The following is a 24,356-nucleotide window of genomic DNA, read 5'->3' as shown; positions in this document are numbered from 1 at the left end:
GAAGCTGCAGAACGAAGTGCGCTAGTATGCCTGTAGGAGTAATTGCCGTCAACAGACGACGGAAAAAAAATCAAATACCCATTCTTAAGAAAAAGATGGTAAAATGCAACGCTTTCTCTCCTACAATCTGAGTCAAAGACAAGCTTGAAAATAAAAACGGCTTCGACCGTGTCGTAAGGACGCAATCAGATAGACGTAGGCTTCATAACGCGAGAGGTACAGGTTCGATTCCGACCACGGGAAGCATTTTTTTCTTGAGGTGCTTATTGTGTAGGTTTCCGTCAGTGCGTTTTGGCGTGACGATGGACGGCACCAGTCAGGCACAGAAAGCTTCGCTTTAAACAGAAATAGACCAACCCACAATGTAGCGGTAAAGAAATATTCGATAATCACCGGGAGTTCGCCTTCAAACCTCGTAAGCAAGAATTAAGTGTCCCGAGGAATTTTTTGGGCCGAGGAGCAGAAGGTCGCCTTGCTGCCCCTTCCTGACTGAACGTCGATGTCCTCTTTGCATCCCTTCCAACCGTGTCCCCCCGGGTCAAAAAGATGTCAAGCACAGTCCTCCCATTACGAATAACAACGTTTTTACGGTGATTTGCAGCGGGCAGCCAATGGCCTGCGGTGCCATAATGAGAGGAAGTGATTCTATCCCCTAGGATGTTGTTTCCGTTAATGAAATGTCGCCCACACTGTGCTACCCGATGACGTTAGTTTTCGTAGAGAACATCCCTACCCTAACGAGCAGTGTGCCCCATCGCTCTTCCCTTTCGCTTTCCTCATCGCTCATCGCTATGTGCTTAGTTTTTGTTGGCGTCTTCCAGTTACTCAGCGTCGCCCGGCGTGGATGTGCTACGTTGGAAAATTTAACTTGAAAATCTATTTGCCAATTAAAATAATGACTGGGCATTTATATGGTGCGTTAAAATGGGTCGCTTTCGTTTTATTTCCGGCGTTTTAACGACGTAACGTTACCCAAAACTGTTTTCGGGTAACATTTTACCGTTACGTTTTGAGACGACGCAAAAAAAAAAGAACATACAATTACTACACCAAGATGGCACGAGTCTACAACGATATACTTTCGGAGACAGCAGCAGCGAACTGACGCCCTTAACTGATATGGTGAGAGCTTTGGCCGCCAAATTATTGGGGGGCAACATGTCTGCATACAATTTCTTAGTGTGCGTAGCTTCTGCACAGAAAGATTTCGGCAAGTTATCTTCGTAGGGTTTTGTGGGGATCATAATTTACATTCGTAATTAACAAGCTTTGAGGTGAAATTCACCCTTCAGGCGAACACTTTCGTTTACTTCATATCGCAAGAACAAACAGAAAACGCACAAGTGTTAACAAAAATGGCATAAAGGGGAGGTCGTCGAATTGTTAGAGGTCTGCAAAACCGACTAAATTCGAAACGGCTGAACCTCCAAGCATGGGGATCAATTTAAATTTCGCGCTTCCCGCTCATAACCGTCTAGTAGAGTGCTTTTAGTAGCAACAGTGAAAACTTCACTGGAATCTCTACGCGACTACCCAACGAGGCGCGCACAGGATTGCGCGAGGAACGCGGAAGCGCCATTGGCGGCGCAGTGTAGTAAGCGCTGCGAAGCGGAGTGCTTTGCAGAGAAAGCCACCCCCAGCGAGAATGGCGGACGCAACCACGCGAGAGTGGCTTCCCGGAGGCAGTCCGCGGCGGCCGAATGGCGGCGCATAGCGGGAATAACCATAGGCGGCAGTGGCCCGCTCTGCGTCGTCAATCACCTCAAGTGTGGCGGCGCAGCGCGCTCCCGCTCCCGAGGGGAAGATTCCCGTCGATCTGTCGTCGCCGAGAACGCAACGTGGGGGGTCCTCGGAAGAGCAGGAGGAAGACGACCAGAAGGGAAACGGGAGCAAGAAAGGCCGTTACCCACGAACGCAGATGTAGGCGAAACGACCCACTTTAAATTTCAAAGCATCATCGCTTTTCCACCGCGAATCGCTCACATCATCCGACCTCCAACACATTTCTCCACTTTCATTCCCTTCGTCCATCGCTCTTGCGCTGCGTTCACCGCATTCCTCGTTCCTGTTTTTTACTTGCTTTACATATCTCGTTCAGTGTTTTTGGCTCCCCACACCACCACCGCTCCTTCCTTCCATCTGTCTTGGGGCGTTTTTTTTCGTTATCTGGCTGCTCGGAACGTGAACGTGCAGATGAACTTTATGCTCGCAGGGAAGGAGAAGGAGGAAAAAGAAAAACGAACACTTGCACCTCTGACTGTCCTCGGAGGTGCATGTGCCTGACCCTAGTAGAATGGTCACTGGCGGGGCACGTAAAATGCGGGCTTACTGAAGTGTACGAGCAAAAAGAAAAAAATGAAAATAGTTTCCATGAGGGCATATGGGTGTCGACCTGAAAGAAAATTCCGTGGGACGAGTTAGCGAAACAAGAAAGAAGTCATATAAAAATACTTCGCCTATGTATGTAAGTCAAGAGTCTTTCCATGACCAAAATTTATAAAAAAAGAGCAAAACGACGAAAGTTGCCCCAAGAGATGTGTCAGCAAAGTGGAGCTGAAGAAAGGTCAACTTTTTATGCCCCATCTCCGTTTACTGCGGGGAAGTAACTTTAGTGCCCGGCCTTCGGCACGTCTCGCACCTTCGAGAGCGGAAAACGCAAATAAATTTTCTCAATCTCGGTCTGCCGGCGATCGCCTATGTATTTCTTGGTTCCGCGTCGTAATTCAACAGCTGCCTTTTTAAAGGGGCCATGAAGCTAAAAAATATAACTAACTTCACATAACGAACCTTCGGTAAGCATCTGAACTCCATTCCATCCCAGAAAGACGCTTTTATAACCGATAAAAGATCGTAAATATAAAAAAAAAACATTTTAATTTCATACCCCCGCCCCTTGCCAACTACAGGAATGGCGTATTAGGGAAACTACTAAAAAGAGAGTTACACCTCCAATAAGTTCCTGTGTCGTCATTATGTGCAAGGAAGAAAGTGGTTGGTGAGTCGCCACTGCTTAATCTGTTTTTTTTAAATCATGTCGCGCAAAGTTCTCGTTGGGATTAAAATTGAAGTTGAAATTGTTGAAATTAAAATTAAAGTTAAAGCGAGCGAGAGCTCCACCAAAAAAAAAAAAGCTATCAGGAAAGCACAAGCGACAAACAAGCAGCCGAACAAAGTGATATCACGTCTAGCGTGGGCTAATTGAAACTTAGTAAGGTATAGGTTTGAGCAAGTCGCGCATTGTCTTGAGTACTTTCTGTCGTCTTCGCCTCTGTTCTGCGCGGTAAACGTTCAGAGTGGGTGAAAAAACAGAATTGAATGCCCCGGCGTTGGTCTTGCAGGCACTTTGAAGCGCCATCCTTTAAAAAAAACGTTCTATCAGGTGGACAACATAGCCTATCAAACTAGAACAGTCTAGGCTAGCCTAAGTCTAAGACAGCCAGGCGCGAACACGCGCTAACCTAACCAAACACCAAACAATAACCAAACATAACGAAACCTAACCAAACAAATCCCAAGGAATGGTTTGCGGCTAGCTTTGTTGTGGGAAGTTCGCGTTGACGTTGGCCTAACCTAACCAAATACCAAACAATAACCAAACATAACGAAACCTAACCAAACAAATCCCAAGGAACGGTTTGCGGCTGGCTTTGTTGTGGGAAGTTCGCGTTGACGTTGGCCTCGTTGTTACTGGGGCGAAACAGTGTGTCGAATGAACTTAACTTGTGATTCGTCTTCATAGCGCATGTGAAATTCCAAGGAGAGTCACCTGATAGAGATGGATACAGTTAGTCTTGATCAAAATACAAGGTCCAGCCATCGACACGTGCGTTAACAGCTTAGTAATAATAAAAAAAAATGAATGTCTCTATTATCATCGTACGCAGTACGAACGCATGTAATTGTTGGACGTTGGCGTGGCCCGTATGCCCGCAATCGCACGCATAAAGCGCACATTGAGTTACAGCCATGCGCTGTCACCGATCTGATACCGCTCGCATTCGAAATCTCTTCTCGCTGCGACTTCTCTCCTTACAGATGGTGCAAAGTACTCGGGCAGGGGCCTGGTTGGAATTGTTATAGCGAATCTTTCTATGTCTCACTGATGGCGTAAGTCACGTTAAAAACGCACTGAAGGAAAGCCAACCTTCTATAACGATGATGATCATCGTGGTTGAAGCGAAAAAAAAAAACGCTCTTTGTGGTCAGAATCCAACCTGGGTCCTTCGTGTTTTGCAGCCGGCGTCTATCCCATTGTGCTATTTCAACATGGCAGGGGCATTTTGCACCTGTAGAGGGGTGCATGGCTGTGATGTTCTGTGCGGGGAACTTTTCCTTTTTCGGGGAATTTTCGGCTGTAATTTTGACCAAAAGGGAAAAAGGGAATCTTTATGGTTGCAGGGAATTGTAGGTGTCGTGGTGTAAAAAGTAACAAAAGCTTGATGTGGGCGAGTTGGTACATACTGCTAAAAATTAATCGGCGCTAAAACAGGGACGAGAGGAACACGTGTTGTGAGTTACGTGTTCCTCTCGTCCCTGTTTTAGCGCCGATTAATTTTAGCAGTGTAAAAAGTAAAAATAACGTCAGTAAAGCGATCCTTGCATCATTTATTACTTTGTTTTCTTTAAAAAGTTTCCCCAACACTTCGTCGGATTTTTGTTCAAATATCCGCAGTCATGTTCCCGCAAGCCACAAGCATACAAGATCGCTTCCTAGCCAGTTCATAAAACAGGAGGGACAATAGTGGAATAATGCTGCATGAGGAAGAGCTAGGAAAGAGTGAAGTGGTGGCGGCTGTTGAACTGAAGCCTGTTGACATGAATTCCTGCGCAATATAGAAAAAACCACTTCGGGTGCCCCTCAGTCCTCGTGCTGTCAACAAGAGATGGCGCCAGCTGCGCAGGCACTGAGCTAAAATTTCCTCAATTACCCAACAATGTCTTGTTCCATTCCGTACGGGCAGGTTTAACTGAGACCTTTAGCACGCAAAGTAAGCAAGCTGTCTGGTACAAAACGTGAAATGCTGCTGTCAAATGCTGCTCAGAAGATGTATAAACCAAAATGTATAGTTAGAATTTCGTTCACGCTGAAACTAATTCTCTGAACAGCTTCTGTGTCCGGAAAGCTGCATAGACATAGGTGGCGTTGGCTAACACCTAAAACCGAACAAAAATCCACGTAGAGATCTATCAGCTGCAAAAAAGAGAATGCGGGAAATTTGAAGGGAATTCTTGAGAGGCCTGAGGGAAAAAATGCTAAAAATAGGGAATTTCTGAACCTAGAAATGAGATTTTTTGCTTCCCAGTACGGAACGTCATTGGTGCGTGGACGTGAAAATTAGACAGAAAAAGCATCCACCCTCAGTCTAACGACGACGATAGTTGAACCGGAAGCTTTATTCGGGAGAAATCAATTGGCGAATAGTAAAAGTCCAAGCCGCTGCGATCGAAAGACTAGACTGCGTGCAAGTCAAATTCAAAGCTTAGCGAGTCAAAGTCCAAACTCAGACGGCATTCAAGGGATCTGTCACGTGAAAGCTTCGCGTTCAACCACCGTCGTCGTTAGACGGATGCGTGTATGATTTTATGTTTGTCGGCTTTCCGGGTTCGTCGCGTGCCTCAGCATACTGATTCGTGCCGTGCTCCACCTCCCGCCATGCTGTCCGCTAACCACTCGACTGGAGACGAACCCCAAGAACAAGCAAATGGCGGCATGTTTAGCAAAACTGGCAAGCGCCAGAGGTCGGTTCGGTCAGAGAGAGAGAGAGAGAGAGAGAGATAGAGAGAGAGAGAGAGAGAGAGAGAGAGAGAGAGAGAGAGAGAGAGAGAGAGAGAGAGCGAGAGAGAGAGAGAGAGAGAGAGAGATAGAGAGAGAGAGAGAGAGAGAGAGAGAGAGATAGAGATAGATAGAGAGAGAGAGAGAGATAGATAGAGAGAGAGATAGATAGATAGATAGAGAGAGAGAGAGAGAGAGAGAGAGAGAGAGAGAGAGAGAGAGAGAGAGAGAGAGAGAGAGAGAGAGAGAGAGAGAGAGAGAGATGGGGGAGGGAGGAAGGGAGGCAGGGAGGGAGGGAGGGAGCTTTTTTATTTGAAACTATGGTTTTTTGGTGTGAGAGTGGCGATGACCCAGAGGGCCCCCTCGCGACGTCCAGCGCCTGGTCGGTGACCAGTTCTTGTCGGTCGCGGTCCGAGCACCCCAGAGCTTGTTTTTAGAGGGTGCGGGAGGGAGGAGGAAAGGGGTCACGCAGGCATTTACAGAGGGGGTGACAGGGCGTTTCTGGCCCGCCACACAGGCGACAGTTGGGAGAGGACGCCGACGCGGTGAAAGTGCAAGCATTGTTTTGTGGGACCATTCCGTCGCTGAGCGGGACGGAGCCGAGAGCCCGGTGTCGTCTGTCCTTGCCGATCGGCACAGCGAAACTTCAAAACCAAGTGCGGCAACGACGTTGTTTACGGCCGAAAGGGAACTGGCGCCTACACGGCCTTTGTGAAGGCCAACGAGAGTTTTTCCGCTTCCGGAGCTTCAGCCCACGTGACTGGCCTGTGGTGGAGGAAAAGAGGACTCACGGGGGCCCATTTATAGGCCAGCATGGCCCCACAGGATAGGGGATCACAATATTTAAGAAATGTGCGTTCGACCAAAGAACTTTAAATTGTTACTTCTCAAAGGCTTCTGCATAACCTGAATAGAAAGGTTTTGTTGTTCGCCAAATGCGCGCGTTCAGCTACGCCTCCTTCAGTAAAACCGTTTTTTTGGCAAGACTTTTCGTCGGCTTTTCAGGGCTTTTCTGGAAACCCTGGGTCCAACTAAAAATGGAGCAGCGCAAGAGCAGTGATAGTACCACTAAAATATGCTAACCAAAACGCTAGTCCTACCGTTAGTGGGGCTGACCTCTTCAGCTTTCATTAAATGTTTCCTCTCTCTGTCTAGCTCTAACCCGTACAAAATTTTTCTCCCTTTCTAAATTTTCTACCCTTTTCCTCCCTTTCTAAATTTTCCTCCCATACTAAATTTTCCTCCCTCTGGGGGGTCTAAGCTGTCGTTTGCAGAGGCGCCTGCAATCTACTCAACAAAGCAGTCCTTAACCGAGTAATCTGTTGTCGGTTCACGTGAGCAGACGATGCGGCCGCAAATGTGTATACGACGCGGGCGGACATCGAGAACAAACGGTTGGAGTATATCTGAGGCATATCTAGCCACTTACAAGAGGACCCTCCCTCCCCGTACATCTTTTTACCCCTTTTATAACAGGCACTATGTCGCAATGGTTAGCCAGCAGTCGTGTCTGTTGGATAAGAAAAAATAGCGACAAAATGAAGTTTTTCGACTGGCCAGTGTTCGATTCGTATAAATAAGTGCCATAAAACGCTTTATGAAAGCGTGCGCCAGGATAAAGGTTCAATTCCTCACGCAGATTGCCGTTGCGAAGAGCAGCTTGAAATAAAGTACACAACGAACGCGACAGGTACGGCGTAGTCCGTTTAGTGGCGAAACGAGAACATGCGAGGTTCATTTGCATCTTATTGAATATTTTACATAGATTTGTCTTGTGTTCGAAAGAAGTTGAAGGCAAAAATGACGCAGCGGGCTGAAAATTATGCAAGAAATAGACGGGAAAGACGCAAGAGTGTGAAATAAAATGCGCTCTATCCGTTTCTGCATTGCGTTTCCACGCCTATATACTATGCGCCTTTGTACCCACGTTCGAAGTGTTTGACACGAGATGAAGCAACCGGAATTCTTTCCTTACGCTGTTGGGCTTATAGCAGGAAAAAAAAATCCCGATGTGCCAAGAGATGACGTTGAGTAGAACTAGGATTGAGAATTGGTATTTTTGTCTATGGATTTCGATACATCTTGGCATCAAATTTTCTAGAGGCAGCTCGAAATCTTCCTACATTTTTTCCCGCAATGCTCTTTTTTCCAGTTTCAACGGTCGGAACCCTGCGCCCACTCACGAGGCAAGACCAGTGTACTACGCGTAGTTCTGGGTGCGCAAAAATTGTTCACTTTGTAGCAGGATTTGCCCGCCATCGTGTGATGTATGACTACACTTGCATCAAAGCAAGGGGCACCCATTTGCAACGTCAAAGGGGGAACAACTTTTTGGCTTTTTCTCGACTTCGCCCCATTATTTTGGTTATATGGTGCATTGTAAAAACTCTCTGACACTAAGCAAATCTTTTCTTGTGCGTTGCTAGAAGGCCGGGCAACTACTTCTGTTTGCTTGAAACGTATGTCCTGCATTTTACTGGGCAGCCTTGCACACATGGCAAGCCCGCACATACTAAGCAGCGTGTTTTCTGTTGTGCCTGACACAAGTGAACATAGGCCACAGTTTCGTAGGTCTTGCTGGTATAATGTCGAGCAAAATTTTTGCACGCGTTTGCCTGATTTGCTGGGCGCATGGCAGTTCTTGTTTTGAAGCGAGGTGCTTTAAGTTGCAACACCAAATTGGAAGCATCTTTCATCTTCTGAAGCCCTAGTTTTTTTGACATCAGTTTAGACAATGAAAGGCGTGAGGTGTATGCGGCATTCCGTTATTGAAGACATCACATGGCATATCTTCTTAGACTAACGACATCTTATACCATGATTGTGGAGTAAATTTACTCCCCAGTCGAGACTACTGACTGCGTGAGGATAGCAGACAAACAAGCCGGCGTCCTTGACTTGCCATGCACGTCTCGTACTCATCCTTGGCCAATCCTCCGCGTTGTTTTGGGTCTTGTGTGGCTATCTGGTTGTAAGCCTGAGCCATTTTTTATGTCGTTACTGCAGATCTTTTTACAGCTCAATTAATTAAAGAATTCGCCTTTTGATTCTCTTTGCACCGCACCCTCTAATCCCACCGGAAAATGTCTGGGCATGTTTTTGCCATTGCTTTTTCCTTCTAGATAAAACTGACAAAACATTATAAGAGAGAAAGAGAGATATATATATAACTTTAACGATACAGAGGAATCCATCTAGCACCAAGATTGGCTTGGTATTTCATATTGAATTTAAAAAAAGCAAAAATTAGGGACAAAAGAACGCACATTAACCCTAAACGACGCAGGAACGCCCACTTAGCGCAGGTATATTGCGTTTTACCAGGGCTAACCGCATTCGTAGAAAAACACAAGGGCCTTTGTAGTCCGATCATGATCACGAGATCATTCACTGCAGGTGAACAGGCTGTCATTTCGTCGGCAGTGATGATTTCATGACGCCAGACTACAAGCGCACACACACACGCACAGAATAATAAAAGTAAAACGAGAAGAAAGCAAGGAACCTAAACAAACAATTGCGAGCCTTATTTCGGAAAGCGGGGTAACCTGGCACAGCAGACGACAGACGACCTGGAACCAGATGACTAGTATTGACAACGATGAACCGCCGGAAGGCTTAATTATGACTTGTATGAGCATTTGCATTGATGTAACCATTTGTGGCTATCATGAACTATCGAAAAAAGAGGTTTCCTGATCATCTGCTACCTCATTTGGCTCCTTCTTACCGTCAATCGCCTTCGCGGGTTTCGTTTTGTATACCCCAGGTGGTGCCGTCGTTCCAAGATCAGCTTGCACGTCTAAATTGGCCTCTATTTTCCCATAGGCGAAAATGGTTTTTATTTGTTTTCATAATAAACAGGTAAGTACTGTCGTTGCTCCCAATGTAGAAAAAAAATAGACCACAAAATTCGACCTTCGTGTTAAGTTCGAGACCGAACGGAGCAGCGGTTCGCTCAGGAAAGTTTTTTTTAAAGACTTCCATTTATCGATGCAACACTCTGTATTGACCATTGTGGCTGCCTAGCCACAGAATACGCAAGCGACGCGGCATCAACTTGAGTGAGTGTGACAAGGATAATGACGCTCGACTGTCAATGGGCCTTGTAAGCTGTTTGGTCAGCCCCCACGTTTCCAGCCATCCCGCTGTGTCCTGGTGGTCACCGTAAAACGAGGACGTCGCAGAACCAATATCGCCGCTGTTGGCCTGCTCTCTATCAACTTAGCAATAAAATCATTCGATATACACTTCAAAGAAATTGCAAAAAAAACAAGGCAAAGAGTAAAAAAAAATTCCCCGCATTTCACCGAGGGGAAGAATGTGAAAGTGCGAATGCACGAGTTGAATTTGCGCGGTTCGGTAATGTTCGCGAAAGAGAGATCACACACACACACACAACTACAAAGAAAGAAAGATGCATTTATTCACAGACACCTATTTGTATTGTCGTTGTACTTGATTGCTAGAGCGGATCTCAGCTTTGAAATTTCGTGTCAGTACTCCTTTAAGCGGGTGCATTAGCCCTTCTCACGCCCGATTCCTGGCCAATCCCCCACGTGGGTATGTGCCATGTCAGCGGCCAGGCAGCGCGCGCCCATCTCCCCCCGTTGCTAAGGAAGACGAGGAGATTCCTGGCCAATCCCCCACGTGGGTATGTGATGCGGACATCGCCGGTGGACGCAGGTTGAGGGTCGCTTAAGAAGTGCATTGCACTTAAAAAACCTCGGAGAGTTTTCTAAGAACGTGCAGGCGAAAGCCTAGTCGTACCTCCTGTTCTGTTGTTAAAATTTCTGTTCAGCCACCTCAACAGCTGCCGAGCCTCCTCGACCAATCCCCTCGACAGCTCTTTCAGAAGCTTGTTGTCTCGCTCGCCATCGCCAGGAGCCACCTGTACTATCTTCAACCTAAACAACGATACAGGTTAAAGATAGTGCAGGCCCATGCACCACCAACGAGCTACGATTATGATGCCGTAGACGCTTTGTATACGAGGACATGGAATCAGCTATATAGAAGTGAACAACACAGCTGACGATTGGGATGGCACATTATAATGCAAAATTAGGTAAGAAGCAAATGGGAGAAAGGTCAATGGGAAATTCTGGAACAATCACAACAGTCTAGGAGGTACACTGGTGAGATTTGCAGACAGAAATAATCTGAGGTTAATGAAATTAATAATCTGAGGTAAAGGAAATGATGCATTGGCTTTGGGAAGGCTTTGGGAAGGAATGCTTAAACAGTAGATATGTTAATTGCAAAAGAACGCTGTTATATGGGTTTTATAACTAAAAAGAAAACGATACTGGACGTTTTAGTGAAGTGCAGATATTGACACTAGTGTTACGTTTAGAAGTGCCTCTAACGAATTCGACCTAAGTGTTGTGAGTGCAGGTTGTTGAAGTTTTGGGGGGCTACCCTTTCAGATATATTTTTTAGCATTTTCAGGCCAAGTCGGCTGCCTAATGGTCTACGATGTTCGGTTTTATTGCGGAACATCATCATTTGATTTCAGACAATTAATCTAATTCAATAAAGATTATTTTTAGGAAAATATTATAAACATGCTACCGGAAACCTTTAGCGTAGCTAGTGTCCAAGTTTTTATTTTATATATTTTTGTTTATTTAAAAATACTGTCAATATCGTAAGAGATAGCAGGTGGGCAAGAAAAAGTACATTAAAGTGTAAAAAAAGCATCACAGATTGTGATAGTCACCACTAAAATCATAGCAATACAGCGCACAATAATAATGTATAATAACAGAACGGTTTCAGTAACCATGGTGTGCATATTACACCCTGACATCACTAAAACGAAGTCGCACAGCTTTCTGATTGAAAAGGTTTACAATTGGTTGATTCTTTAGGCAACACATGCAAGTATAAAAGGAAACGTATTGTACAAGAGTGATAAATCAGAATAACACATGCAAACAGACGATGACCACAGTTTATAATAAGTGTGGCACCAGATGGTCAGGGGTAAATAAAATAAATTTAAACAATTTGTTTCTTCAGAAGTTTTAAAAATGTGGTTATTTAAGTAGCACTTGTGATGGATGGGCTTAGTTTGTTCCATTCTCTTACCGCTAGAGAAAAAAAGGAGTTCGTGAGACACTCAGTGCGGCAAGGGAATTCGAGTGAGCGTAAAAGAGTGCTTATTACGCATCGCTCGTGTCTGTACGAACGAGATGGGGTTTGTGGTATTAACGTTCACCTGATTATGAAGCAACTGGAACAAGAACTTTAAATGCGCTAATTTCGCCCCATTTTGCATGGTCAACAATTCAGCTTTTTTTAATAACTTGGAAGGTGACTGTGTCATTTTGTATTTGATGAATATCAGCCTAACCGCTTTCCATTGAATTGCTTCAACTTTGTTAATACGCAGTCTTTCAAAAGGGAACCAGATGACGTTTGTGTATTCTGGGATTGTTCTCACGGATGTGTTCTACTCAAGCCGCTTTGTTTCAGGTGGCGCAAGACGGTGCGCAACAGGTAGCGCAACAATATTTCATCCATAGAAATGATAAACTTAGTGGCAAGTGGTAGATTCTATAAAACAACTGAATCTTGGCGCATGTGGAGTTTGGGAAATGCGCAACTGGGTTGACGTTCGTTTAGAATCAGAAGCGTCTGTGCAGCCGTGCACGCAGTGCCAGAGGTATCGGGCTTTGTTTTAGTTGCAGTATGTTGAGTTCACGTCCGCGGTGAAGCCGACTTTATGTGCATGTGCGTGATATAGGCGACCTTCTCTCGCCTCTTACACGAAGAGCTTGCTTGCTTGCAACTTTTACTGACAGATGAAGGGCTGGCTACGGGCCAAGTGAGCGCTACTACCTTTGGGGCGTCCTTCGGTTATTTCATCCGCGCAGAACATTCCAGAAGTTTTTTTCTTTAAATGAATCAAATCCACTCAAACAGAATTTGAGAAAACAGCGAAGCTTTGTTACGGGACCTAAAGGCATCATTATCAAAGCTATTTTGTGATGTTTTACATGTCCGCTAGGGAAAGGTACCCGCCACAAGTATTTAAATAATTCGTAGTTAAATAATTATTAGTTATCATTTTAATTAATGATTTACTAATATCCTAAATATATAACTCCTCCCGCCCGACAGTTCGGACTGTCGGGCGGGAACTCGTAAGGAGGCTGTCATGTTGGTTATAAGACACCAAACCAAAAACACACTAGCACCGGAAAAACAGATGTGGCTAATTTTGATACGAGCCACAAAATGGTCTGGCTCATTTTTTATGCGCAATGCGATCTGCGTACACGTTCGCCTGGCATTGTCTCACCTATTTCGTTGCAACCTGTTTTACAGGGGAAAGTTGTCCAGTTTTTCTTGTCACTAGAGTTTTATATGATTTCTTTTCGCTTTCTGGATTTCGCTCATTTCGAAAAACACGCCAAATTTCTCTAGTACTGACACTAGTGTCTATTAAAAACAAAACAAAAAAACGTTGCGAGCGTTAAAAGAATCGCTATCAGCGATCTTGGTTAGAGCATTTAAAAGCTACGAAGACAACAATAGCTACAGAAAAGTGAGCACAAACAAAACAACGGAATCAAGGGAAAGCCAACAAAGATATTTATGTCTTTAGGTACATCACATGACATACGGAGACACTAAGTGATTGCACCAATTCGGTACTGATATTATACTTAACACGGTGCACGTCACTCCCGAAATGGTTCATAGCCATGAAAGCGTAAAAGCTCTTTGCATTGCTTTCCTCTCCATTAAGTCACTGCAACGGCGGGTCGCACGGCTCCCGTAATGTCTAACGCCCAGGACGTAGTTTCATTCTACCGCGCTTAGATGTGCATAATGCCATCTTGCCCGTGGCCTAATACAGCTCCCAGAATTGTTTCAGAGCGCCGAAAAGCACATATTACATGGCAGATTCACTCACCTCGTTTCGTTAACGGCCTTTACTGATTTAAACGTATTCGCCCCGCGAGGCACTCGCCTACTAACGTTCACGAGAGAACAAGTGCATGACGGCTATGCTAGCAGTTCCCTTATCCAGGGGACGAGTTAAACCGACGTCTTCTCGACCAGTAAAGGTATTGCTTTCCAGTACAGTAAATAAACTACGGCTGTTTTTACGAGCGTTGTATGTGTCTTTAGCACGTGGAAGCAAGCAGCGGAAAGAATAAAGCCAACCATAAAAATACAAAAAAACGATGAGTGAAGGTGCCACGAACATTACTTCAGTTAATTTAGCTGAAGCGAAGTAGACAGTCAATAGTAACTTTTGCTCTCCCGGGGAAAAAAAAAAGTGCATCTCGTGTTCCAACATGAGAGGAATGTAATGGCGGAAGCTGATGGGGACCCCATCATACGATATTGTTCCCTGAGCGCACGACGCAGCTTCCAGCCAAGCTTCCCGGTGTTGTAGGTGTCGTGTTGACACGAATCTCTCGTAGAATCTGCCTAGGACCCCCGTGGAGCCTCGAGCACTCCTTTACTGTTCTGCCAGCGACGATGTTTCACAACGTGAACAACATCCAAGCGAGCGGCTCGGTAAGCGGAGGTTTAGGTTTCCTCGGCGCAGTGACTGTCGCGTTGAGAATCATTACGGCTAATGGCTTCCCCATTTAATCGGGGTGACGGAAAATGCTATGTCGCGTTCTTAAATCACCTAGCTAGTTCTCCTTATTCTCTTTAAAGGAAGACTTCATTATAGTTTCTGTTTTACTGTGCCTCGAAATGGCTCTCTAATTGCCATTTCCCTACATCTTTTTCTCACAAAACTGTAACCAGTTCTTAGTAATCTTCACTCCATTTCAGTTAACGTTTCCGTACATTGTAAAACCCAGGGCTTCAAGAAGGTGACTGTTTCCTCCATTCATTTTGGGCTGTATGGTTACTTAGCATTTCGTAACGATGGGTTCAGTTCTTTCCGTATCTCTGCGGCAGCATGCACAAGCCTCGACCTGTTGCTCATATACGTCATTCCTAAAGCAGCCAGCACGGGCCTAAAAAAATAACGCAGTTACGCTTGTGTTATCTTAAAAAAATACTTTTTTGGTTCCTCGTTTGCTTTCGTTATACCCCCACCCCCCTTTTGCTCCTACACGTTTGTATTTTGTCACCAGCTTTCTCGCTCTATTTCGCCTTTGATAGTCCACGATGTTTAAGTTAGAGGTACCTGTGCACTTCTCTTGCTTATTTATTTTCACCTAGATTTCTGAGCCTCTCGCCAAAACATATTTTACTTCGTGCTTTCCTAACTTCGAAAGAAGTCCTGCCCATACTGCCTTATTCGCTGTCTTAGCACGAGTACCTAGTGCCAATCAGCCGACATTCGCCTGGTACCCCCCCCCCCCTCCCACCCCCCTAACTCCTAGCCAGGATTTTCTATGTTGAGCATAGCACGGTATTAGGAAAAATGAGCGCCCCTCTAAATGTAGCACCCCTCGTGCTGCTTGGTATTTATATTTTGGCTCCAAAGTTCTCCGCGTTTCATTATGGCAACGTTTCGCCTTTTTTTTTCATTTTATTATGTTTTTCTTTCATTTTATGATTTGTGGGCATTTCTGTAGCTACTTCCTCAGTTTAGCTGTATTTCCGAGTATCTGTACTACTTCATGAATGGTATAACTTTATGGTAAATCATTACGGAAGAGGTATTAGCTTGATCGTTAAAATTTATAGCCCCTGATTTCCGCGGGCTGAAATCTAAGCCAGATATGATGCGACTTTACTGCACATATCTAAAAGTTTCTGTAAATCTTACGCCTAACCAGCTAGTAAGAACATATTGTCTGGGTACGTCCGCACTGGAATACGCTGTTCTAAAAGCTGTAAATTTCTCCGGTACCATAAGTTAAAACCATTTTGTCCCCTTTCAACCGTCACTCATTCCATTAGTGAAGCATATACAACAAACGCCAAAGGGGCATCTTTCGTTTTAACCCTTTTTCAACGTACGCACTCTGTGCACCACAGCGTCTTTTTCATGTCTCTCGCACCTACTTATCTTGAGATAACGTATTCAGCAACTGTGCAAATCATGCAATGACAAGCTGTGGTTTCAGAATATGCCATAGCATTTTTATATCCACGTTACCATAAGCTACACCTTTATATTTAAAAACTTCAACCCTAACGGTCTGTCTTGGACGGCTGAAATCTCTACGCGCTAGGTTAGCACAATGATATTGCCTTCCAAATGCCGGCCTGGCAGAAACCTATTTCGTAGTTCTCCCAGCAATTTATTCTTTCGCACCGATTTCTACAGCTAGGTTTTGATGGCTTGCAGTGCAATTCTATGCAGTACTGGCATCACTGTTTCTTCTGAAATTGTTCTGACATCGCTGTATCTTCTGAATTATCTTCTTTATACTTACCTCCTTCAAAAAATAGATTTTTATGGCTTGCAGTGCAATCCCATGCAGTACTGACATCAGTTACCGGCCTGTACGAACTTGCCCTGTACTTATCTTCTTACTCTTTGTCGATTCGATTCGTCTAGCTTTCGTCCACTGCGTTGGACTTGGATTTTATAGCGCCGTCAATGGAGCTAATCAAATGTGCCTTTTTTTTAAATCCAGCTGTGTGATCAGCTCTATTGCATATTCCTGTGTTCGCTAGCTGGGCCTGCTGTCATATTTAGGGCACCAGGACCATAATGCCTTACAAATGTGCCATATAAGGTACCATATAATGGGCCATATAAGCGCGCATTTTCCCGTGCCCCTTTTATATGCAAAGTTCCTATACTGAACTTCTTATCTTCGGTGACCTTTGTCGTAAAATGGGCCTAAGCTGAAAATGCCTTCCCGCTGTATTGAACGGGCCAGTGATAATTCCTAGTGGATACATTTATTTATTTATTTATTTATTTATTTATTTATTTATTTATTTATTTATTTATTTATTTATTTATTTATTTATTTATAAAGTGGGAGATGGCCAAAATAAAAGCCTTTCTGTGATGGCTCGATGGTTCCTTGGCCACTCGCGGCAACGACGGGCGCCGATCACAAACAAAAAACATATAGCCGGCATGAACAATTACAGAAATTATTCAAAAGTACGCGGTAACAATGATCAAAACAACATTTACACAGCTACAACCGCAACTAGAAGTACGGTAAATACGGGTCAAAGGTTTACAAATTCAAGCGCTAAGCAAGTTTACATGCTTGAGTTTCTCAAGCTGACGACATAAATGAAAGAAATCATAACGTAGTTATCCAGACATTAGCAAGAAATACAGGCGATTCTTGTGCATGCTACAGAAGGGTGGAATAGTAAAAAAATACAAACATTTAAGAAACGATGCAAATACTGCACAGGAGTTCCGCAAAAATAATAAAAGACAAGACAGTTGCAATAACAACAAAATGCAATAACAACAAAAAGTAATAAAAGCAGCTTCAGGTTAGGCTGTGAATAAATCAGTTAAATAAGCATGGCTTAGTGACGTAAGCTCTATTCTCTGGCTATCAAACCGATTCAGTAAACGTGGCTGGTTATTTTCAAACATTGCAGTCTTGTCCAGATTTTGCCCAGATTTTGGAACCTTCTATTTCTCTACTTTTCTTGTTTGGTAAGGCAATTCATTATTATTCAAATTGGCTATTTCAGTTAATAATGTGTTATTCGTGTTAAAGGGACACTGAAGTGATATGTAAACATTGCGGGATTACTAGCGCAAATTGTAGTCCGGAGTCCCCAGGCCATGTTTCGACCACTCTAGGCGCGTTTACGCGATTTTATTTAGTAGAAAAACTAATTCGAAAACGCTGTCCTCCTCTCTTTACGCTCGCCCATTTTCTGTGGCGTTTTCGTGTGACGTCAGGAGGGGATGAGCTGGCAATTGGCTGCGCAACGGCTGCGCTACTGCACGGCTCCCCGGCCGACAGAGTCAGTCGGCCCAGCGTTTCGTTCGCCGGCCGCCGGCGGGTCGTCGCAATCAAGGAGGTTAAAAAAAAATTGCTCGGTCGCAATTCGTTCGCTTAGTTGAAACGAAGCCAGGACACGTTTGTGAATGGAAGAATGTGCCTTTCTTTACTTGGTTTGTTTGTACACTGTATCTAGCTCCAAGTCAAGGTCGCTTCACACAAGCGCTGCACATGCGACCCTTCGCTGACTGGTACGCCAGTAGGAAAATATAAGGCCTCTTGAAGGCGGGAGAAGAGTCAGCGAAGTCAATATAGGTACTAAGCAAATAAAATCAACTGATATTTTTACCGTACAGCGTAAAACTAGGGCGCGGGAAGCACTTTTTTGCGCTGGGCGAACAAGCACAGCGGTCAGCAGCACGACTACGCATCTGCGAACGCTTTTCCGTCTACGAAATGCAATTGCTGGACGTGAGCTATTGTGGAAACTCGGGCGACGCTTACTGCACGAGCGCAATACAACAAATATTCACCTAAGTGCTTGAAATGCCAAAACTAAATAAAAGTGTAAACTGGTTGTACAATATATACCCTATATTAGCAAAGCCTTCGCGTCCCGGTCCGTGGCCTAGCGGTCTGGGGCGCTAGGGATTCACCGCGACTGTTTTGCGAGTCACGAGTTCGAATCCCCGCGGGTACGTGGTTTTTTTTTTTGTAAATTAACTTTTTTGTTTTCCGCCGATGTTTTCTGTATTGAGTTCACCTTTTTTGGGGCCGCAACGTTCATGGCTACACGAACTAGTTCACAAAACGCGCGCAGGCTGGCACTGGCGCGCTAGCGAGTTCTCGTTGGCGTGCTGTTGCCATAAGCACCGACTGCTTGCAGGCAGTGGGCACAGGCCAGAATGAACAGACCCTTGGCCTGGTGCGAACACGCTTTTTACGATAGAGGCATGAGGGAGGCAAGCTCCAAATATAGGGGAAAAGCGCATGACATTTGGGCGTCTGCTGGTACGCGGAGGGCGTTCATGCACTGGGTAGGTCTCGGCTACTGAATGCTACGACTACAAGCCGTCCTGGGAGGCTTATCTTGTGCATTTTACAGCCGATAACATGGCAGAAGCGCGGTACGATGATTACTGAGATATTGAGAATGCCCATCCAACAAAGCCATTGGTTATGTTTTACAGAACCGAAACCGAAACCGAAACTTGTGTGATTGCTAACCTTGGGCATCGTCCAATAACGGCGCCCCTCCTCTCAACGTCACAGCCTTAGTTGGTGCGGCCGCCGCAAACCGCGCATGGTAGTTTTTCTTCTTTCGCGCATTGTAAAATAATTACCGATTTGTCAACCGGATAAACGATGAAAAGTGTGCTAATTTGAGCCAGTCTACGCAGTGCAAGCAAAAACTGGAGCTTGACAAATTCACTTCAGTGTCCCTTTAAAGGGACACTGAAGTGATATGTAAACATTGCGGGATTACTTGCGCAAATTGTAGTCCGGAGTCCCCAGGCCATGTTTCGACCACCCTAGGCGAGTTTACGCGATTTTATTTAGTAGAAACATTAATTCGAAAATGCTGTCCTCCTCTCTTTACGCTCGCCCATTTTCTTCGGCGTTTTCGTGTGACGTCAGGAGGGGATAAGCTGGCAATTGGCTGCGCGACTGCACGGCTCCCCGGCCTTCAGACAGAGTCAGTCGGCCCAGCGTTTCGTCTGCCGGCCGCCGACGGGTCGTCGCAATTCGTTCGCTCAGTTGAAACGAAGCCAGGACACGTTTGTGAATGGTAGAATTTGCCTTTCTTTACTTGGTTAGTTTGTACACTGTATCTAGCTCCAAGTCAAGGTCGCTTCACACAAGCGCTGCACAAGCGCACATGCGACGCTTCGCTGACTGGTATGCCAGTAGGAAAATATAAGGCCTCTTGAAGGCGGGAGAAGAGTCGGCGAAGTCAATATAGGTACTAAGGAAAGAAAATCAACTGATATTTTTACCGTACAGCGTAAAACTAGGGTGCGGGAAGCACTTTTTTGCGCTGGGCGAACAAGCACAGCGGTCAGCAGCACGACTACGCATCTGCGAACGCTTTTCCGTCTACGAAATGCAATTGCTAGACGTGAGCTATTGTGGAAACTCGGGTGACGCTTACTGCCCGAGCGCAATACAACAAATAGTCACCTAAGCTGCTTGAAATGCCAAAACTAAAGAAAAGTGTAAACTGGTTGTACAATATATACCCTGTATTAGCGAGGCTTTCGCGTCCCGCGCCGTAGCCTAGCAGTCTGGGGCGCTAGGAATTCACCGTAAATGTTTTGTGAGTCACCAGTTCGAATCCCCGCGGGTACGTGCTTTTTTTTTTTTTTGTAAGTTAACTTTTTCGTTTTCCGCCGATGTTTTCTATATTGAGTTCACCTTTTTTTGGGCCGCAACGTTCATGGCTCCACGAACTAGTTCACAAAACGCGCGCAGGCTGGCACTGGCGCGCTAGCGAGTTCTCGTTGGCGTGCTGTTGCCATAAGCACCGACTGCTTGCAGGCAGTGGGCACAGGCCAGAATGAACAGACCCTTGGCCTGGTGCGAACACGCTTTTTACGACACAGGCATGAGGGAGGCAAGCTCCAAATATGGGGGAAAAGCGCATGACATTTGGGCGTCTGCTGGTACGCGGAGGGCGTTCATGCACTGCGTAGGTTTCGGCTAGTGAATGCTACGATTCCAATCCGTCCTAGGAGGCTTATCTTTATGCATTTTTACAGCTGACAACATGGCAGAAGCGCGGTACGATGATTACTGAGTTATTGAGAATGCCCATCCAACAACGCCAACGGTTGTGTTTTACAGAACCGAAACCGAAACCGAAACTTGTTTGGTTGCTCACCTTGGGCGTCGTCCAATCACGGTGCCCGCTCCTCCTAACGTCACAGCTTTAGTTGGTGCGGCCGCCGCAAACCGCGCATGGTAGTTTTTCTTCTTTCGCGCTTTGTAAAATAATGACCGATTTGTCAACCGAATAAACGATGAAAAGTGTGCTAATTTGAGCCAGTCTAAGCAGTGCAAGCAAAAAAGGGAGCTTGACAAATTCACTTCAGTGTCCCTTTAATGCTGGTAGATAACTTTCTGGCTAGCCGATATTAGTAGCTTTCGTTTACTCTCACAATTTCGAACTTCCTAAATAGTTGCGCGGTAGGCGCTGTATGCGGCTCTTGCAATTATTCTGAAAACTCTTTTTTTGGACATTCAGTAATTTTTTTAGGTTTGCTTCGGTAGTAGTACCCCAAATTAAATGGCAGTAATTTATATAGGAAGCAAATAGGACAACATAAACCAAAAGTTTAACGCTCTCAGGGAGAAGGTATTTGTTGCCATTTAAAATGGCTGTAATTGATCTCAAATTTTTAATAGATAATTTACTTGTTCACCACAGTGCAAGGTTGCCGTGAAATAAACACCGAGTATTTTAACCGAATAAACCACTTCTATTTTTGACGACCTGAATAAGATGTCAGTCCTAATGAACACCTTCTTTTTTGCTTTGGAATGATAGACTATTGCTTTTGTTTTTGTGGGATTAATTTTTAGTTGATTTTCGGCTGTCAAAATGTTCAGTTTTGACAAAATGTATTAGCTCTAGACAAAACTTCATCCATAGAAAAGGTTCAAACAAACATTGTGGTGTCATCTGCGTAGATAATAAATTTTTTCTCAGTGGAGATATGTACAATGTCATTAATATAGAGAATAAACAGCAGTGGTCCCAGTATACTTCCCTGTGGGACGTCAGAAATTAGTTTTTTTCTTGCTGAACTAAAATTTTTCATTGAAACGAAATGGTATCTGCGAGACAAACAGCTTCGCAACAATTCAAGAGGCCGCCCACGAATACCAAAGTGATGAAGTTTTTTTGTAGAGTATTGAATTATTATGTAATCAAAAGCATGAGTAAAATCGACATTAATGCCCGTTGTTACGTTCCTTGGTTTAATCTTCCGAGGTATATATTATTTTACGTCCGACAACGCCCTTTCCGTCGGACTTCTCTTTTGAAAACCGAACTGGGAGGGAGCTGTGATATTTTGTTTCTTGCAGAAATCGGTGATTCTTTTTAAAATTATATTTTCTAACCCTTTGCAGAATGCAGGAAGGCAGGAAGGAATAAATTATTAGCAACTTGTATACGAGTTCGCTCCTCTATAGTTGAGGTACTGCTGGTTTGACATGATTCTAAAGGTTTGTTGTACAAATACATAGTTCTTACGTACACCTGACACCAACCGTTCCCTTTGCGATTTTCGCTCGAAATAGTTTTTGCACTTATCATTTTTCTCAATGTTACCTGTTCCATCTAAGCTGTACTTGGCATCTATAACTTCTCTGTGTGCTCTAGACACCAGGTTACGTTCTTCGAGAGCAGGATTAATTATCTTGTGCCACCAGATTCTTGAGTTTATTTTTGCCCACCAATGGTTACTATAACTGGCTACGGTGATTTATTTTCGTATGCAAACCATCCGTTCGTTTTAATGTTATACTCTTGTGTAACAAGCCCCTATTTCTGCTTCGATTCTCTTGTCAACGTCCGCTATCTGTTTGTCGCAGCTTATTTGGTGCAGCTAAATCAAGTTGCTTTCTGCCTCACTGGCGCCACGTCCAAACTTCAAGGTTATGTGGTTATATTTGCTACCCGAACCAGTTTTTTTCTTCTGAATCTATCGTCATTACAGCACAGTATTTCCCGCATTACCTTGTTAACTGCCAGCCGAAATGTTGTTCTGGTTTAACTACCACATTTTTCTGATGATCTCCTCCGGTACCTAACACCGAAGGGCCGTGGTTCTCCGTGTATCCATCCAGATCCGCAAAGTGGGCTTTCATATCTCCTAAAAACATCACCTAGACGTATTTTTAAACATTTTTTATGTCATTTGTGATTGGGTCTACAAAATCTTCAGTGTGTCCTCTAGTTTTATTTCTATTCCAAAAATAGGCTACTCCCAGTCAAGTCTTCTTTCCACCCGCTGTCTTCAAAACAATTGTGACGAAGGCATGCTCACGCCTACGCATTTCCTACAACCAACCGTCTTGTTGCTACCTTCCCACGCGTAGTCATGACTGGTGGTTCCTCCACGTTTCGCAGAGGAGTTTCGCTCGGGCTTATATATGTTTAATTTCCTCCCCCTCGAACTCTATGACTCTAGCCTATTTTCTTGATTACCTCCGCCCTGCATGTTTACATGACTGATTATAGTACCTCAATTCTACGTCTTTGGTTTCCTCACTTGCTTCCTGCAAGTGGCATTTTCATAATTCCGATATTCAGTCAAGAAGACTGAAAGCTCGGGGCGCACCTTAAAAATACCTACTCCCCACGCCGCCAGTCGCCACCCTACAGGTTAAGCAAAGCGTTCGCTAAAGTGTACTCCGTAATGCCCTAACGATCCCTCGCGACCCTCTTGTTGCAACCACTGCAAAACTGGTTGCGCTACCTAGCATCCAAATTCCCTTGTTTGCAGCAACCGCTACCCGGTGACGCCGCCTGGACGTCGGTGTCGTCTAGGCCATCAGGCGCACACCTTCCAAGTGGGCCGCTTATTGAACGGGTATTTTGCAATTCAGACGCTAACGGGGTGTTGCAAGGCCGCATGGGCTTTCGTCACGTGGTAGCGGAGGCGTGAGCGGCAACTAAACGTAATTTGGACTTTTTATCCCCTGAAAACTTACGCCAGTGCTTGCCAACGGGGTGGATGCATTCGATCAGCCCTTGCCAAGCTCCTCTCAAGGGACAAATGCGGGAATAACGGACTCAATACCAGACTTTCAATTCTCCAAATGGCTTCGCCATTAAAAGTACCCACAAACGAGACAGGCAGTAAGAAAAAAATTGGCACAGCTTGCAGTAGTGGTGCAAGGGCGGAGAAACAGCAGAACTGATGGCCCCTCTCCCTTCGTCGGAGACCCGGCTGTTGCACCTCCCATTCCGAACTTGCCGCTTATAGGTCCGGATCATTTTGTCCGCAGGCTTTCACAACTCTCCCGAAGTGGACCGAGTTAGCACTCTCTAGAAACCACGGCAACCGGCTTCGAGAACTCGGCGTCTGTTGCGCGAGCTATTTTGTGCTCCACACTTCAAACACGAACGCACGTGAACTGGCGAGGAGAGCACGCTAGAAACAACGCCACGAATGCTGCGCAGAGTGTTCTCGAAGGTCGAGCGATGCCCGGCGCGCGCGATGACATTATAACTAGGAGAGGATTGGCTCCGCCTACGCGGCTAGGCGGAGGTCGTGCCGGGGGCCTCGCGCTGGAGGAGTTTTTTTCTTGGTATTTTTTTTTTCCGAACGCCAACGGACCGAGCTCAAGCTTAAACAGCTCTGCTATTAAAATACACATTGAGTGTAGGCTATGGTAGGCTGTGGCCAACTGCCACAAGCTATCAATGAGCTTGAATTACCAGGAGCCGTACCCTTTGAGAGGATGTTTTCTACTCAACACGCATCAACGAGGGCCATAAAGGCCACCCGCGTCACTCACCCGTGACCATGAGCTGCGTCTCCATTCGGTCCTCGCCGATGGAGTTGTTGACCACGCAGACGTACTTGCCGCCGTCGGAGACCGAGGCCCGCCGGAACAGCAGGGTCCCGTCCGCTTGGGAGACCCGACCGGGCGAGTCGAGCGCCACCTGCCAGCCGCCCTCGACGCGGTGCCACGAGTAC

General features: G+C 45.3%; 1 protein-coding gene across 1 annotated transcript in view; it reads right to left on the bottom strand.

The window, feature by feature from the left end:
* LOC144175080 (cell adhesion molecule Dscam1-like) overlaps nt 1-24,341 on the bottom strand; it is a 159,372-nt gene extending 135,031 nt beyond the window's left edge. The window contains exon 1 of the mRNA XM_077704126.1: nt 24,175-24,341. Within this exon, the coding sequence (XP_077560252.1) occupies nt 24,175-24,199 (25 nt within the window). The 5' untranslated portion in view covers nt 24,200-24,341. The remainder of the gene's footprint in view (nt 1-24,174) is intronic.
* Between the last annotated feature and the right edge of the window lie 15 nt (nt 24,342-24,356).

The sequence above is a fragment of the Haemaphysalis longicornis genome, unplaced genomic scaffold (assembly GCF_048455015.1).
Source record: "Haemaphysalis longicornis isolate Haplotype H1 unplaced genomic scaffold, Haemaphysalis longicornis Haplotype H1 scaffold_3, whole genome shotgun sequence".
NCBI classification, from domain to species: Eukaryota; Metazoa; Arthropoda; class Arachnida; order Ixodida; family Ixodidae; genus Haemaphysalis; species Haemaphysalis longicornis.
The sequence above is the reverse complement of the archived record's forward strand: the minus strand, read 5'-3'. Positions and strand labels throughout refer to the sequence as shown.